Source organism: Copadichromis virginalis, linkage group LG22 (genome assembly GCF_057382275.1).
Source record: "Copadichromis virginalis isolate Kocher_CV1m ecotype Utaka linkage group LG22, C_Virginalis_male_GT1.1, whole genome shotgun sequence".
NCBI lineage: Eukaryota > Metazoa > Chordata > Actinopteri > Cichliformes > Cichlidae > Copadichromis > Copadichromis virginalis.
This window is the reverse complement of record NC_140638.1, coordinates 14,041,682-14,057,191: the sequence shown is the minus strand read 5'-3', so window position 1 is coordinate 14,057,191 and position 15,510 is coordinate 14,041,682. Positions and strand designations below refer to the sequence as shown.

The 15,510-nt window shown below is 41.5% G+C and overlaps 1 protein-coding gene across 1 annotated transcript; it reads right to left on the bottom strand.

The window, feature by feature from the left end:
• Positions 1–1,052: 1,052 nt before the first annotated feature.
• Positions 1,053–11,512, bottom strand: tmem79a (transmembrane protein 79a). The gene is made up of 5 exons (XM_085446671.1): positions 11,237–11,512; positions 7,727–8,500; positions 6,645–6,839; positions 6,323–6,545; positions 1,053–1,970 (listed from the first exon to the last, which is right to left on the bottom strand). The coding sequence occupies exons 2-5, from the start codon at positions 8,406–8,408 to the stop codon at positions 1,778–1,780; spliced, it is 1,293 nt and encodes a 430-aa protein (XP_085302797.1). The 5' UTR covers positions 8,409–8,500; positions 11,237–11,512; the 3' UTR covers positions 1,053–1,777.
• Between the last annotated feature and the right edge of the window lie 3,998 nt (positions 11,513–15,510).

Sequence of the window (15,510 nt, the reverse complement as noted above, 5' to 3'; positions counted from 1 at the left end):
TCGGCAAATGAAGGTGGCTCTAAACTCCCTTCAAGGGTAGTTCCCGATCGGATTGTGAGTTTACTGGGATTCCTGGACAGATCACAACAAGCCCAACATGGAAAAGTTTGATATGGAATAATGGGTGTGTACACGCACACGCATGACATGACAAAGGCTGGGGAAACTAAAGCAAACATACCAACCAAGACACATGTCTAAAGAGGCAAAGGTGTGTGTGTGTGTGTGGGAGAACATTCAAGCAGCTCATGTCCACCCTTCAATGCTGACAAGCCTTGTATTGTGATTAAGGAAAAGTACATTGTGCAATTTTATTGCAACTCACAAATTTTAGCTCGAAAATGAATCAATAAATGACTGCTTAAATAAAGTTACACAGATGTAAAGCAGCTTTGTGTTGGCACCACAGTTCTGGGATGTTTGAGGGACTCTGTTAGACAAGGACTGAATCTATTGATTTGAACACATCGTTACACTGAGCAGACGCAGTAATGGACTTCAACCCTGTGGCACTGACTCAGAGTTCATTCACGTCCGCCGTTTGCTGGTTTTGATACGGCGTTACTCACGGCGCTCCTCGAGCTTCGTCGGGTCACCGCGATCGTGGCTCTGCAGTCTGCTTTTCAGGACTGGGGGCATTTTTCATCTTTACATTCTGATGTTGCCAAAACTCAGAACATTGACTCACCCTTTCCCGGACAGAATTGATGAAATGAGGCATTTTAATCTGAATCATCAGCTGCACTGTTATCATGTTTCATAATGAAGATTCATTGAACTCATTCAGGGGCCCAAATATTGACATTTTCTTTACATATTTACCACTCACAGCAGGAGGGGGGGTAAACACAAAACATCCTTTGGACACAAAAAAAAAAAAAAAAAAAAGACAATCCAAAAATAGCATTTCACTTTGTGCTGCTATCAACAAAGAAAAGCCTTTGATCAAAACAACAAAGGTGCATTTAACAGGCACAGTTATAAATATTAAGTTTAAGAAGCCACACAGCTGGCAGCAGCAGTGTGAAAATAAACAAATAAGTGAAAGACAATGATTTGAAAATCTTTTAATTCTCTTATGTCGAGAGTTCAGATATTTTGTTTTAGTTTGTGTATTTTTAAAGTTTAAATCACTAAATATGACCTAAAGTGAAAAAATAACAAGTAGATATACAAACATACAAAAAAGTACTACATCAGCACAAAACATGAGACCACAGAGTTGTAGCTCACTAAGAACGGATCGTCTCATGAGGGCGTCCAAAATGTTAAATCTATATAAACCGGATCGTCTACGTCAGTCTGCTCAAAGCGAAGTTCAAAAACAAGAAAAAAAAGACAACTGTACAGAGTCATATGTTTTATGATTGGACGGTTGATTAAATGTTTCTGATTTTGATTTTGACGCTCCAGTTTTTAAAGTCACTTTCTTCACCCACAACATAACGAGCTCGTACGTTTGAATTCTTTGTAAACAGAAAAAGGTCCGAGGAAACATTTCGCACTAAGTCGTGATCCTTTAGCTTTTCATGAAGTCACTGATTAACAGCCCCGTATGATGAACTGCATCAGGGCTAAATTATACAAAAATATATATATTTTTACACAACACTGCTGATCAATGATCATAAAGCATATTTAATTCATCAGCAGATGACTTCTTTATTAAAACTTGGACCCACCAGGACAGAACGAGCTGTCTGTGAGCAAAAACTGTATCGTTATACTCCAAGTATTATATTACAGGTTTCATTGTCTCTTTCTGCTCCACGCCCTTTTAACCCCACCAGCGCTGCCTGGGTGGAGGAGCAGAGGTGGGCAGCGCCACGTCAAAGACGCCGTCTTGTCCCATCGACGAGCACACGAAGTAGAGGTTGGTGCCCAGCATGACTAGTATGGGGAAGAAGGAGAAGCCGAAGCCGAAGCCTCTGGCGCTGCTGCCCAGGGAGAGGCAGAGCCAGTAGATCAGCCTGCAACGAGAGGGGGATGAGACTCATTTCTGTTTGAAGCACAGTCACCAGCAGCTGGACACAATACTGAGAGAAGATCTGATCACTGCCCGCATCAGCCCACACACCCACTCTCTCCTTTCAGCAGGAACATTAGACAGCGCAGCTCCTTTATCCTTTTCATCTGTTTTTGTATCGAGTGCTTGATGACTCAAAGCTGCACTAATGGCCTAATAGAGGCTTCTTTTTTTTTTTTTTTTTTTTTTAAAGTGTCCTAATTTTCTGTCATCGTGTTTTCGAGACTGTCAGATCTTTTTCAGGGCACAATGTGATGGAGTACTGGAGAGTTGAGGCCTTATTTTTCAGTATGTAGCTCAAAGTGCTGTGGTATAGGAAGAATTAATTATCGTCTCAGAGCTCTCAGCCCGAGTTGGAAATTAAATGTATTCATTATTACAGCAGTTTTTAAAATCGGCTGGCAGCAGACTGCTTATGAAAAGCAGAACGTAGCCTCGAAGCTTGTCCACGTGTGTAGGTGACATCATCAGCTCAACGAAGACTCGCTGCAGAAGTCTAAATCAGCTGTTACCTATTAAATCTGGTTTATAAAATGCTAAAATCTATTCCACACCGTCCATTTATGAATGCTCAGATGTAACAGGTTAACAGAACATTGGCTACAAATGGGAACCAGAGAGCTTCTGATGCCAAATGCAGTGGCTTGCAAAAGTATAACTTACCAAGACAAGGCCGTCCACCTAAACTCACAGGCCGAACAAGGAGAGCACTAATCAGAAATGCAGCCAAGAGGCCCATGGTGACTCTGGACGAGCTGCAGAGATCTACAGCTCAGGTGGGGGAATCTGTCCATAGGACAACTATTAGTTGTGCATTGCACAAAGTTGGCCTTTATGGAAGAGTGGCAAGAAGAAAGCCATTGTTAAAAGAAAACCATAAGAAGTCCTGTTTGCAGTTTGCCACAAGCCATGTGGGGACACAGCAAACATGTGGAAGAAGGTGCTCTGATCAGATGAGACCAAAATGGAACTTTTAGGCCAAAATGCAAAACCCTACGTGTGGCGGAAAACTATCACTGCACATCACTCTGAACACACCATCCCCACTGTCAAATATGGTGGTGGCAGCATCATGCTCTGGGGGTGCTTCTCTTCAGCAGGGACAGTGAAGCTGGTCAGAGTTGATGGGAAGATGGATGGAGCCAAATACAGGGCAATCCTGGAAGAAAACCTCTTGGAGTCTGCAAAAGACTTGAGACTGGGGCGGAGGTTCACCTTCCAGCAGGACAACGACCCAAACATAAAGCCAGGGCAACAATGGAATGGTTTAACACAAAACATATCCATGTGTTAGAATGGCCCAGTCAAAGTCCAGATCTAAATCCAGCCAAGAATCTGTGGCAAGATCTGAAAACTGCTGTTCACAAACGCTGTCCATCTAATCTGACTGAGCTGGAGCTGTTTTGCAAAGAAGAATGGGCAAGGATTTCAGTCTCTAGATGTGCAGAGCTGGTAGAGACAGACCCTAAAAGACTGGCAGCTGTAATTGCAGCAAAAGGTGGTTCTACAAAGTATTGACTCAGGGAGCTGAATAATTACGCACACCCCACTTTTCAGTTATTTGTAAAAGATGTTTGGAATCATGTGTGATTTTCGTTCCACTTCTTACATGTACACCACTTTGTATCGGTCTTTAAAGTGGAATTCAAATAAAATTGATTCATGTTTGTGGCTGTAATGTGAGAAAATGTGGAAAAGTTCAAGGGAGCCGAATACTTTTGCAAGCCACTGTATGTTGCTCCTAATTGGTTATACCAGGGGTGGGGAACTCCAGGCCTCATACAGGTTTTAGTTATCACCCTGGGTCAATACAACTGAATCGAATGATAAGTTCATTACCAGGCCTCTGGAGAACTTCAAGACATGTTGAGGAAGTAATTTAGCCATTTAAATCACAGTTGGAACTGTGTTGGCTCAAGGACACATCTAAAACCTACAGGTCACCGGTCCTTGAGGCCAGGAGTTGCCCACCCCTGGTTTATGCAGATTACCCAAAATATAATGACGTGCACAAAGGTAAAAAAAACTAAAAAAAATAATCTTTGAGTGCAATTTCAGACTGCAATTTTTGAGAAATAAACCATGAGCTACCCTTGACTTATCACTAGTTTTCAGAGTCCCACAGCACACTCTTTGAACCAGGGATCGATACGACTGGCTCACTGTTTTTTGTAAGCAGGCGGCACTGTGATGTCCCCACTGCAGATGTTTTTCTTTTGAATGCAAGCTTTAAACTGTGGATAAAGTAACTGCAGCAGTACGGGTGATCAGACAGGTTTAGGGCAAATCCCCAGTTGAACCAGATGATGAAAGGCAGGAAAGCAGTTAGAGGCATGACGAGTCCAACAGAGAAACAGCAGGAAGTAACAGGTTATATAACAAGTTATTCACCCTCTCTGTGGTAATCGTGCTCGAGCATGCAAATAGTTTCACTGTATTCAATTTAGTAAAACTGATCGAGGGGTCATGTTTGTTTGTTCAGCCACTGACTGAACAAAGAGTGAAACTTTATTTAAAAGGCTGTTAAAAAGGCTTTTTGGTCTGATGATTCTTTAAAGTTTGAAAAGAAACTTTGTTCTTCAGCTTCTCCTCATTTATTCATTTAACTGGGGCACAAAAACAGTTTGTTTTTTTACAAGTGAAGATGATTATCTGTTCTTGCACAGTACAATTTGAAAGTAATGGTTTCACAGTCTTTACCTCATACTTGTGGAGCTAATGTGCAACCAAATAAAAACCAATTAAAGCATCAAGCAGCATTTTAAAGGGATTAGAGTTCACTGTTGTAGACCTAAAGATCAGAGGAGTAATCACATTAAAAGCTTTTTAAAAAACACTCACTACAGCCGCACTTTGTCTCACAGAAATTTGACCTAGTCAGTCTAGTGAAGTCGTAGTAATGACGGAGTCTGAGCACGCTGACTTTGCAGCTTTAGTTGGACTTTTGTCTGCTCAGCACCTTTCCCAGGTTTCACAGAGACGACTGTGACAGTCGAACAGGTTTAAAACTTTATCACAGACAAAACTTTCATGGATTCAGATCATTGTATAGGGACAATCATAGCTAATGGAGGATAAATCGTACTGACGTACAACAGCTCCTGGATTTTAGTAAAGTAACTGCAACAGTGTTGTCATCAACCCTCCCCCTTAGCATGAACTGTAATAGGTTTGGTCATTATGACGTGCGGACATCTGGACAAACTTTTAGTTGAGGTTTTTTTTTTTTGTTTTTTTTTTTAAACAATCCTTCAAAAACTGCTGATGATTCCCTTACTTGGCACAAATTATCAAAAGTTAATGCAATGCATGGTTAAACTCCAATCATACGAGCCTATTATGATCGACACACTGGTTTTGTCAAGCACAATGATGTGACCACCTATACTGGTACTGAGGACATGCAAAACTTGCACCAATTTCCTTAATTTACTTTTGTGACTCAGACAAAACCTGCCCATCAACACATGTAAAAGACCAGAACTTTAAGGTTATGTATATAACCCCGGTTCTCTGAGTACCATGAGTGAGCCTTTCACCAGACAGCCTCCTTGCTATAGAAGCAGAGAAGAGGTGTGACACCATGTCAGCTTATTATACCAGAGGTCCTAGTCCCTCCTGATATTAGTGTTGCTGAGGACATTCGAGCTTCTGATGAGGTCACACAAGAGTGACCATGTTGCACGCAAACAGTGACATCACCACAAACGTATAATTTATCTCCACTGTACCTCTGCAGCAGCACTGGTACAGCGATGCAAGTATAGACCAGAAACAGAAATACATGACATTTTCTTTGGAAAGTCTAATCTTTTCAAGCTCTTAAAACATCTCCCTCTGTATTTGTTTGGGATTCTTTGAGCTTCTGCACGGTCTGTTAGGAAGTTGGAAAATCATTCCATCCATAAAATTCCATCTATATCAGCATTTTCTTTACCATTTATCTAATTCGGGCTAAGGGAAGATGACCCTATACCAGCTGACAGTGAGCAAGAAGCAGGGTACATCCTAGACAGATGCAAGTAAAAACTCTCACATTCACACCGCTGGCCAGCATCACAATCACACTTTAACACAAAATTAATATCTCTGGCGCTTGAGTACCCAGAGAGCACCAATGCAGGCTTGACACAGAACCCTCCTTTACTTAATCATTGCTGTGCTCCATGTTTAGATAGTCTGAAAAGTCTTATGAGAGATGAGTCTTATGAGAGTGTCATTCAGTAGGTATAAACTAATCATAATATTTTCATCACTGAACTACCAGTTGCTGACAACACGCACACAAACACGTACCTGCCAAAAACAAATACGATGGTAAGCAGCGGCACCAGTTTGATGAGGTCCTGGCTGATGTAGGTTGCCATGACAGCAAGCTGCAGGAAGTAGAAGAGGAAGAGGCCGAGCGATTCATTGACGTAGTGCCAGTGCACGGCCACTTGTATGTTCAACAGGTTACTCTGAACGAGGGGCTTGACCGCGCTGTAACGCAGCCGGGCGAGGCCCTGCACCACCACGCCTGCAGAGAAAGATCATAGTCACCTCATTTTCTTATTTGCATGACAGATTTGCTTTGGTGCATTACAATTTTAAACACAGGAAAACACTAAAGTCTCACCGAGCAGGATGGGCACGCTGGCAAAAAAGGCGCAGCGCAGTGTGTACACCACCCTGAGGGGGGCGCTTTCAAGCTTTGGCGAATCAAAAGGTATTAGGGCGTAACCACCCCACACCAGGAAAGGGAAAAGTATTGCTGCAGCTACCATCGCCAAAACCACCCTCAGTTTCTCCTTGCAGATATGCTCACACAGGTCTGAGGAGGAAGAACACAGTTACGGTTTATGATTAGCCAAAGTAACTCTGCAGGAAGGAGACTGTGCCAAAAAAGATGACACAACATATCCTGAAGCCACAGCATGATTCACCTAAAGACATAATTACGTGTCATTAATTCCAGTTAAGCACCAAAATAAAAAAGGGAGATCTAGGCCGGGTCACCAATGACTTTCTCACTGGGGGAAAATGCGCTCCAGAAAACACGCTAACCTACTTGGAACAGAACCAACATGTGATTAGATCATCAAATTAAAGCGGACCTATTATCCTCAATTACTACTCCATATTTTTATTCTTTGACTTTAATAGAGTAACTTTGCATGAGTCACACTTCCTGATTTCTCTCATACTTAGTCTTGATGCAGCTCCTCAGTTCACCCACTGTGTGAAACAAGCTCCTCTTCTGATTGGCAGCCCCTCATGAAGGTGGAGCTTCTGTGCTATCAAGTAGAGCCTCGAGTCTCAGGTAACCATATAAAGACAGATCCAAGAGTACTAAAAAGAGTACTATATAGCACAATTCAAGATTTTATTGGTGTGAAATTAAAATACTGTTCTTTTTGTAAGGTGTGCTAGGTGCGTAAAAGCCACAAATAGGCTGTTTCAGCCAGTTAGTAGGTTGTTAAGGAATGCGATGACATCGTAATACCTGATATCAATGATATGTGCCTGTGTGCCAACTTTGGCTGCTCACCTCATGACTGTGATGGAGTTTTAAATACTTTGAAAACAAAAATGAAACAACTTTTCAGAATAAGAGCACTAAGCACTAAGATTTCAGCGGTGCAAGGAGTAGGTCCTTATTAATGCTAATAAAAAAAGTGGGCTGGGTGTAGCAGAGTCTGGGTTGGTCGGGATACTCACAGTACTTGTCGTCATTGGTTGTCCACTCCGGGTAAAACTCTACAACGGAGTCGTGCTCTATCTCCGGCTCCACCTCCTTCTCTCCGAGTGGCCTGCTCACCTCGGGAACCTCTTTCGTGGAGTGATTCAAAATCGTGACTTGTGGCGTGAAACCTGGAGATGATTTTTCCGAGACCCATGTTAATCCCCCTTCGTCTTCCTCTTCCTCATCATCTGCGAGGGAGCCGTCCTCTTTATCACCCTGCTTCACCTTAATCTCATCGTCCCTCCACCTCTCCCCCTCGGGCATGCTCTCCCTCCATTTGGTCTTGCTCTTCACATCGCTCTCTTCCTGGCTCTGCTCCTCTGACAGGTCCTGGCTCCCTCTGCTGATTCCCGTGTCCCTCTCGTCAAGCTCTGATCCTCCTTTTTCTGACGAGATTCCCTCATCCTGCTCTGTAAGGGCTCTGCTGTTTCTGCCTGCCGACCACGGTAAAGTGCTTGGCTCCAGAAAAGCAGAGCTGGTCGCATCATCATCTTCTTCTTCTTCTTCCTCCTCCTCCTCATCATCTGTAAGCTTTCTTTTGTCCTCCAAGCCGTTGTGTTCTTGTGGCTTTTTACTTACTGGCGTTTGTGGCTCTGCAGTTGAAGCAGCAGGTGAAAATGCCAGCTCCTCACTTGTGTTGTTGATTAGGTCAGCCATTCTTGGTGTTTCTTTACTTCCAGTCAATACCAGCTGCACTGCTGAGAATCTGTTGTTACCAGCTCCTAAAAGTCCTCTTTGTTCGCATTTCTCTGTGAGAGAGGGAACAAAACATTATAACGATGCTTGAAGCAGCAGCCTGCTTCAACTTGAGCTTCATAAAAACATCAAAGTTCACTGTTTATCATGGGCGTGTTACCAGATATGGCTCACTCTGTCGTCACACATACCAGCACTGTGCATACAACATGTTACTGCAGCTCTGATTTATGTGACAGGATTAATACATGAATCACTACGTGTCTGAGTCGCAAATGCAATAAACGACTAATCCAGAGGGTGAACGGGAAAATTATTAGGAGATCACGATGTACACTCAAAGGCCACTTTGTTAGGTACGCTTGTTGAATTTATCTTTAATGCAAATATTTAATCAGCTAATCACATGGCAGCAACTTCACCAGCAACTACCGCACTGCTTTGAGCTGATAGGAAGGTAACAGTAACTCAAACAACCACTTGTTACAACCAAGACATGCAGAAGAGGATCTTTGAATACACAGCACAACACTTGAAGCAGATTGTCTACAGCAGCAGAAGGCCACACCAGGTTCCACTGCTGGGAATGTCTTGGTGTTCCCAAGGACAAGCAGGAGGAGGTGGCAGGGTAGAGGGAGGTGCTGCCCCCGCCACCCAGCCCCGGATCAATCATGCAGGAGATTGATCTGTTCTGCTGATGTCTACCTTCAGAAATGTTGACGATCACTTTTTGCTCAGTTAACTGAGATACTGGGTGGGCGTATCGTGGCCTGGTTTGAAATGACTCTGATCACTTCTGCCTGAATGGTCCTTTCCCATGACTGCTTCCAAGTCTAGGTCCTATTCTCCTGCCTACGGTGTACCAGAAGGCTGTTTCCGTCCCTCTTCAGCACAGTTTGAGCACTATTAAGTACTTTTTTGGATCATTCTATGCAGATGAAGTTCATTTGTATGCCTCCTTTAAGCCCCAAGATTTTTCTAAGTTGTATAGTTACTCTTGGATTTAGAAAATATTAAAAGTTTGATGTTTGACAATTTTCTTCTACTTAATGAAGCAAAAACAGAAGCCTTTTTTTGTGCTTTGAAAAGATTTGTGTCTAAGGTTATGGACATTTTTGATCCTCTGCCATGTTAGCTAAATCTTCTCTCAGGTGTAACTTCTGACTCGGCCTTTACTTTGAATGCTTACGTTAAATCTCTGGTTCACTCTTGGATTCTACTTGAGAAATATTACCAAGTTCAGTTTCATTGGGTCACACTCTGAAGGGAAAATCGTTATTCACACCTTTATTTCATCACATTTGGATTACTGCAATTCATTGTTCACTTGTCTTAAGAAAGCTTCCTTGAAACTTCTATAGGTTATCTTCTAAATCTCCTGAGTGCTCCCACTTCACAACATTGTTAATTCAATCGCCTTGACTCCCCATTATCTTTAGAGTCTACTTTAAGGATCTGGCTTTGACTTTTAGAGCTCTGCACAGACAAACTTCAGGTTACATCAGTGAACTTTTACATCCTTGCATTCCCAGCAAGGTCCTGGAGGTCAAGTGATCAGGGCCCGCATCACACAAGGCTGAGAGCTTTTTTAACAGTGGCCCCCAGATCTGCAATTACATCCTTCTGAGCCTCTGATCAATGGATTTGATCCCTTTTAACAAGCAGCTAAAAATGCTTCTTTTTAAACTTGTATTTGATTCATTTTATTGTTGCTTGAGATTCTTCTGAAAATGTCCTATACAAATAACATTTTATTTTGAGTCTCAATTTCTACTGCAACATTCTGATTGTACGATCAGAATTTGGCAGAAATGTGAAAGCATGGCTCCATCCTGCCTTGTATCAGCATTTCAGGCTGCTTGTGATGTAACAATTTAGGGGACATTCTTGTGGTATATTTTGGACCCCTTAGTACCAACCTGAGTACTGTTGCTAACCATCTCTCTTTGAGACCAATGTACCCATCTGCTGATAGTTGCTTCTAGTAGGATAACGTGCCACGTCACAAAGCTGAAATCATCTCAAACTGGTTTCTTGAACATGATAATGAATTCACTGCACTGACAGTTACTAGATCTCAACCTAACAGAGCACCTCTGACATGTGGTGGAACAGCAGACCCATAATGGATGCGCAGCTCACAAATCTGCAGCAACTGTGTGATGCAATCATATCAACATGAAGCAACATCTCTGAAGAACGTTTCCAGCACCTCTTTGAATCTATGACATTGAGAACTAAAGCAGTTCTGATGGCATTTCACCACTTTGAGGCCTCAACCAAGAATCAGCTGCATCGTCCATTAATCTGATTTGAGCTGTTCAGGATTGAAAATATCGTGCAAAGTCGTTAGGAAAAAAGATCTAATGTGTTATCAAATGTTTTGTTTTCTTAAACATTTAAGAAAATGAGATAGGAGTGCTCAAAGCTGTACACGCATTAAAATATGTGAGGCAGCCGCTGCGATTTCTCAGGAAATACTTCTGCTTCTGGACGACCGGTCCACATTATCGGTATTTCACTTTAAAAAAACAACAACAAAAAAAAAAAAACAGGTCACTGTTGATCAAGTTTATTGTCTAGAGTTTGCTGTGAAGGCTTAAGGTGTCACAGAGACGTTTCTGGGCCTTTAAATGCACTGTAGAGTAACTTTAGAAGCCCGTGAAAGAAAAAGTAGCTTCAGCCAGAACTTGTTTAGCAACTCTATATTTAGTACGACTCAGCCCGTTGATTCTTCGCCGCACCGGGTTTTAAAATATATCTTTTAAAAAAGTTAACGGTTGATTTACCTGTTTTTAAATCCGGTCACATCACTGAGACAATCCGTAACTTCGTTTAAAAGTCGCCAGTTTTGCCGTTTCCCGCAAGCGGAAACAAAGTTCCAGACAGGTGAGGCCAGGTGCTCTTCCACTGTTTAAACAGTGCAGAAGTATCACTCCGCCCGAGAAACGTCAACATCCCCGCCCTCTCTCAAAGCGTTATTGTATCGGGGTTCTGATCAAAGTTAGAGTATTTATCTTTATTATTAATCTTTACGGTCTCTACTAAAAAGTCACGTGTTCAGCTAATCAACCTTTATTCCAGAGCTGAAAAGCTGCAGTTCCTCTAGTGAACACTTGAGGAGCTGTCTTCAGAATAGTTCGATCTCTAAATGTTAACATGCCCAATTTTACAGCATAAAAAGCATGTTTACAGCCTCAAATTTACAACAAAAAATTTCCTTTTTCATAACAAACGCATTTCCCTTCACAGGCTAATTTATTCACCTGAATACAGAGGCGTGGCCTGTACAGAAACAGAAGGCCAGGCCTCTCCGTGCCATACATCATAGCAGGTCTCGCTACCATCCTAGAAACTTTCACCTTCATTGTTGTAACTATTCTTCTGTCACAAATCACCACTGACACTCGTCTCCACGCACTCCACCCTAGCACTCGGCCCTTCACCTCTCTTGCAAGCTGTCCATTGCATTGCATTAAACCCAGATATTTAAACTGATCCACCTTCACTACTTCTGCTCCTCGCAGCTTCAGCTTTCCATCTGTCGCTTTTTCATGCACACACACATATTCTATCTTGCTTCTACTAACTTCATACCTCCACCTCTCCCACCTTCCTCATGCAGTACCACAGTTCCTGTCTTGGCATCCTAATATAAGCTTTCTCCACAGTCCTCAAATACCAACACACTCAACGCTCTTTCTCAGCATTAAGTCATAGTGCTCCTCATTGATCATCACCACTTTTCTTAACTCTTTCTCATCTCTTCATGGCATGGGTTTTCATGCATCCTCTCACTCTCCAAGACTATTAAACAGACTAGTTAAAAATTCCACTGCCCTCTCTCCTAGACATCTCTACAGGTATGTCATCTCAACCGAGCGCTGTTCCACTCTCCTTCCTCTTCATAGCTGCCCTCTCCTTCTCCATAGTAATCCGCTGCACTTCCTTATTCACTAGCTCTCCTCTGCTTTCTACTCTCTCTCATCAGCACCTCACTGTTCCAGCAGCTTCAATTATGCATAATATATGCATAATTGAACTGAATAATTATGCATTATTATGCATAATAATTATGACTGCATAATACTCACTGAGTCAATTTTTCATGTGCTGCAGTCTGATGTTGCTTCCAGCTGACAGTATGGAGATATTTGCTCAGAAACAAAAAAGTACCCGTCCTGCTACACACCCTTAACACAGCCATTCCCCCCCCTTTCTCATCCTCATCGTGTTCATGGTGCATATCTCAATAAAGTTGTAGTCCTGATAAATCAGCCTCTAGCTAATGTTTCAGAAATGTATCCAACTTCTTCAGTCTGAACGGTTTTTTGGTTGCTTTGGTCAAAGGTTTAGGACATCTGTGATGCTTTACACTATGGAAGATTGTCCCAAAAATCTTCTGTTTGGGTGTTTTTGTGAACTACAGCCTGGTTTCTATTCGTGAGTCTTGCAGTGAATTACCTCATCCCACAGCCATGAAGTCATCAGGTTGTTTTGCATTTTCTAGTTTAAAATCACAGCTGTTTTTTCATAATAGCCCCACCTGTTCATTATTACTGTATCCAAATGCACGCTCATCCCTTTGCTCCTCATATTAACAGACTCCACTGCTATCTTAACAGCATTTCTGTGTGTGTGTGTGTGTGTGTGTGTGTGTGTGTGTGTGTGTGTGTGTAAACTAATGTTGCAATGGCACACAGATGGAAACGAAAAACAATTATTTTTAAACGCTGTACTTTTTGTTAAAAAGGCTGTATGTCACAAATAAATCTGTTCTCTAAGCTAAGATTTTATTCTTAAAATGGCAGTAAAAAAGGCATAAATAATGCTCACATATTTTTCACCTGTAGTTCTTTTTTTTTTTACCTTCAGATGGTCCATTTTTTGAGATATCGACTGTGGAAATATGCCTTTTCTTGAATTTAATGGATCTACACAACTATATATATGGATAGCTACCTGCTTAATCCAAAAATCCTTGTTGTACGATCAAAGAATTCCAAGGCACTTTTGTTTTTTTAAGTTTACCTTAAAAAAAAAAAAAAAAAAAAAAACCTCAAGCACCTTTCAGCTTAAACAATGGCTCTTTTGGTTGTCCTTTCACCAACAGGAATCTCCCACCTCGGGTGAGAGTGGAAAATTCCACCAGTGATTCTCCTAAAGTAGGAATTTTTAAAACCTGGACCAGGTGTAGGAGTCTGTCTGGGTCTGTAATTTATAAACATAAAAGCTTCCCTTTGGTTAACACGCCTTTGTCGTGTCACCTGTTTGTCTGTGTGTACGGAGAGATGACAGACAAAGGATTACTCTTATGAAAGTCAAAGGTTTGGACTCATCCACTCATTCATACAATCATAAATAAATAACTAGTAGAAACTGGAGTATCATTGTGAGTGATGGTGTACTGAGGCAGACTCTTCTTGAACCACCATTAATCAGTTTTCTGAGGTTCTCCACTCCTGTGCAGTCATCTTCAACCAGACACCCCAAAACACAATGAGGTCATAATTCCAGTGCAATCACTTTATAAGCTAAAGTTTCTATGGGAAGATTTTCCGCTGGGAGAACAAAAAGGTGTTTGCAAAATAGCAGAACACACAATTAACTATTTACTATTATTTTTAAAAAGAAACAAACCTCTTTCTAGAGAGGCATTCCTGTTATTTGTGATCGATCCTGTCGTGTGTTGCTTTTGTAATTTTGATTTAAATGTGATAAATATTGTGGGCTTTCTGTTAACATTCACAATTGAACATAGAAAAGGTTTTTTTGGGGGTTTTTTTTAATTGATGCCAGCAGCACATCTCAAAAAAGTTTGGACAGGGCAACGAAAGGCTAAAAAAGTAAGACTAACATTAACTAAACTATACCCAGTTGTCAGTAACACCGGGTATACGCAGAGCATCTGAGAGAGGCAGTTTCTCAGAAGTATAGATGGGCAGAGTTTCACCAGTCTGCACTAAACTGCACCTACAAGTTAGAATAATGTCCCCCAGTGTAAAACTGTAAAGACATAATAGCACAAAAAGTCTCTGTGTGCACAAGGCTGAAAATCAGCTTAGGATGTCTATAATATTCAGGCCGTTGGGCAGTATTGCATTAAAAAGCAGGCATGTCTGTGAACTCAGTTCTCCTCACCATCTACAAATGCAGGTTATAGCTCCATCGTGCAAAGAAGAAGCCAAATATGAACATGATCCAGAAATGCTGTCGTCTTCTGTGAGCCAAAGATAATTTAAACTAGACTGAGGCAAACTGGTCTGTTCTGTGGTCGGGAGAGTCGAAATTTTGGATTCCTTTTCAGAAAACATGAATCAGTGTTTAGTTCAAAAGCTGCATTTCTGATTGTATAAACCTCATACTGCATCTATTTTAACAGCATAGCTTTATAGTAGAAGCCTGCAGTCCAGACCTTTCACCTTCACCAACTGGAAACATTTGACACACCATGAAATAAGAAATACAACAAAGAAGACCCAGGACAGTCGAGTTTCTAGACTCCTACACCAATCAGTCAGTTCCCAGGTTTTTACAGACTGTAGTTAAAAGAAGAGAGGATGCTACAAAGTGGTAAAAAAAAAGAAAAAAAAAGCCGTGGGCCAATTTTTTGAGATTACCTCAAAACTACCTCATGTTTTCTTAAAAAGGTAAATTTTCTTAGTTTAAACATTTCTTGTTTTCTGGTGAACAAAATATGAGTTTATGAGATTACCAAACCATTCTGTTTGTATTTACATTTACACAGCTTCCCAACTTGTTTAAAAGTTGTGATTTTTAAGGTCAAACACAAAAATAATAAAAGCGCCATGGAGATCTTCCCTTTCAGAGATGAAGCAAAACAATTTGCATCCAGGAAGCGTTCCTTCCCCCAAAACATTCAAAGCCTTGTTGTTGTCAGTTTCACGCAGGAACTATTTTCTTTCTGTCTACATCTGCTGACAGCTGGCTAACAAAAGAGCTCAGCAAGGGGGAAGACCATTAATTTTTACATCCCGTGTATATAGTTTGCAGGTGTAGTTCGGTAGGGGGAAACTAATTGCTACAACAAACAGATCAAAAT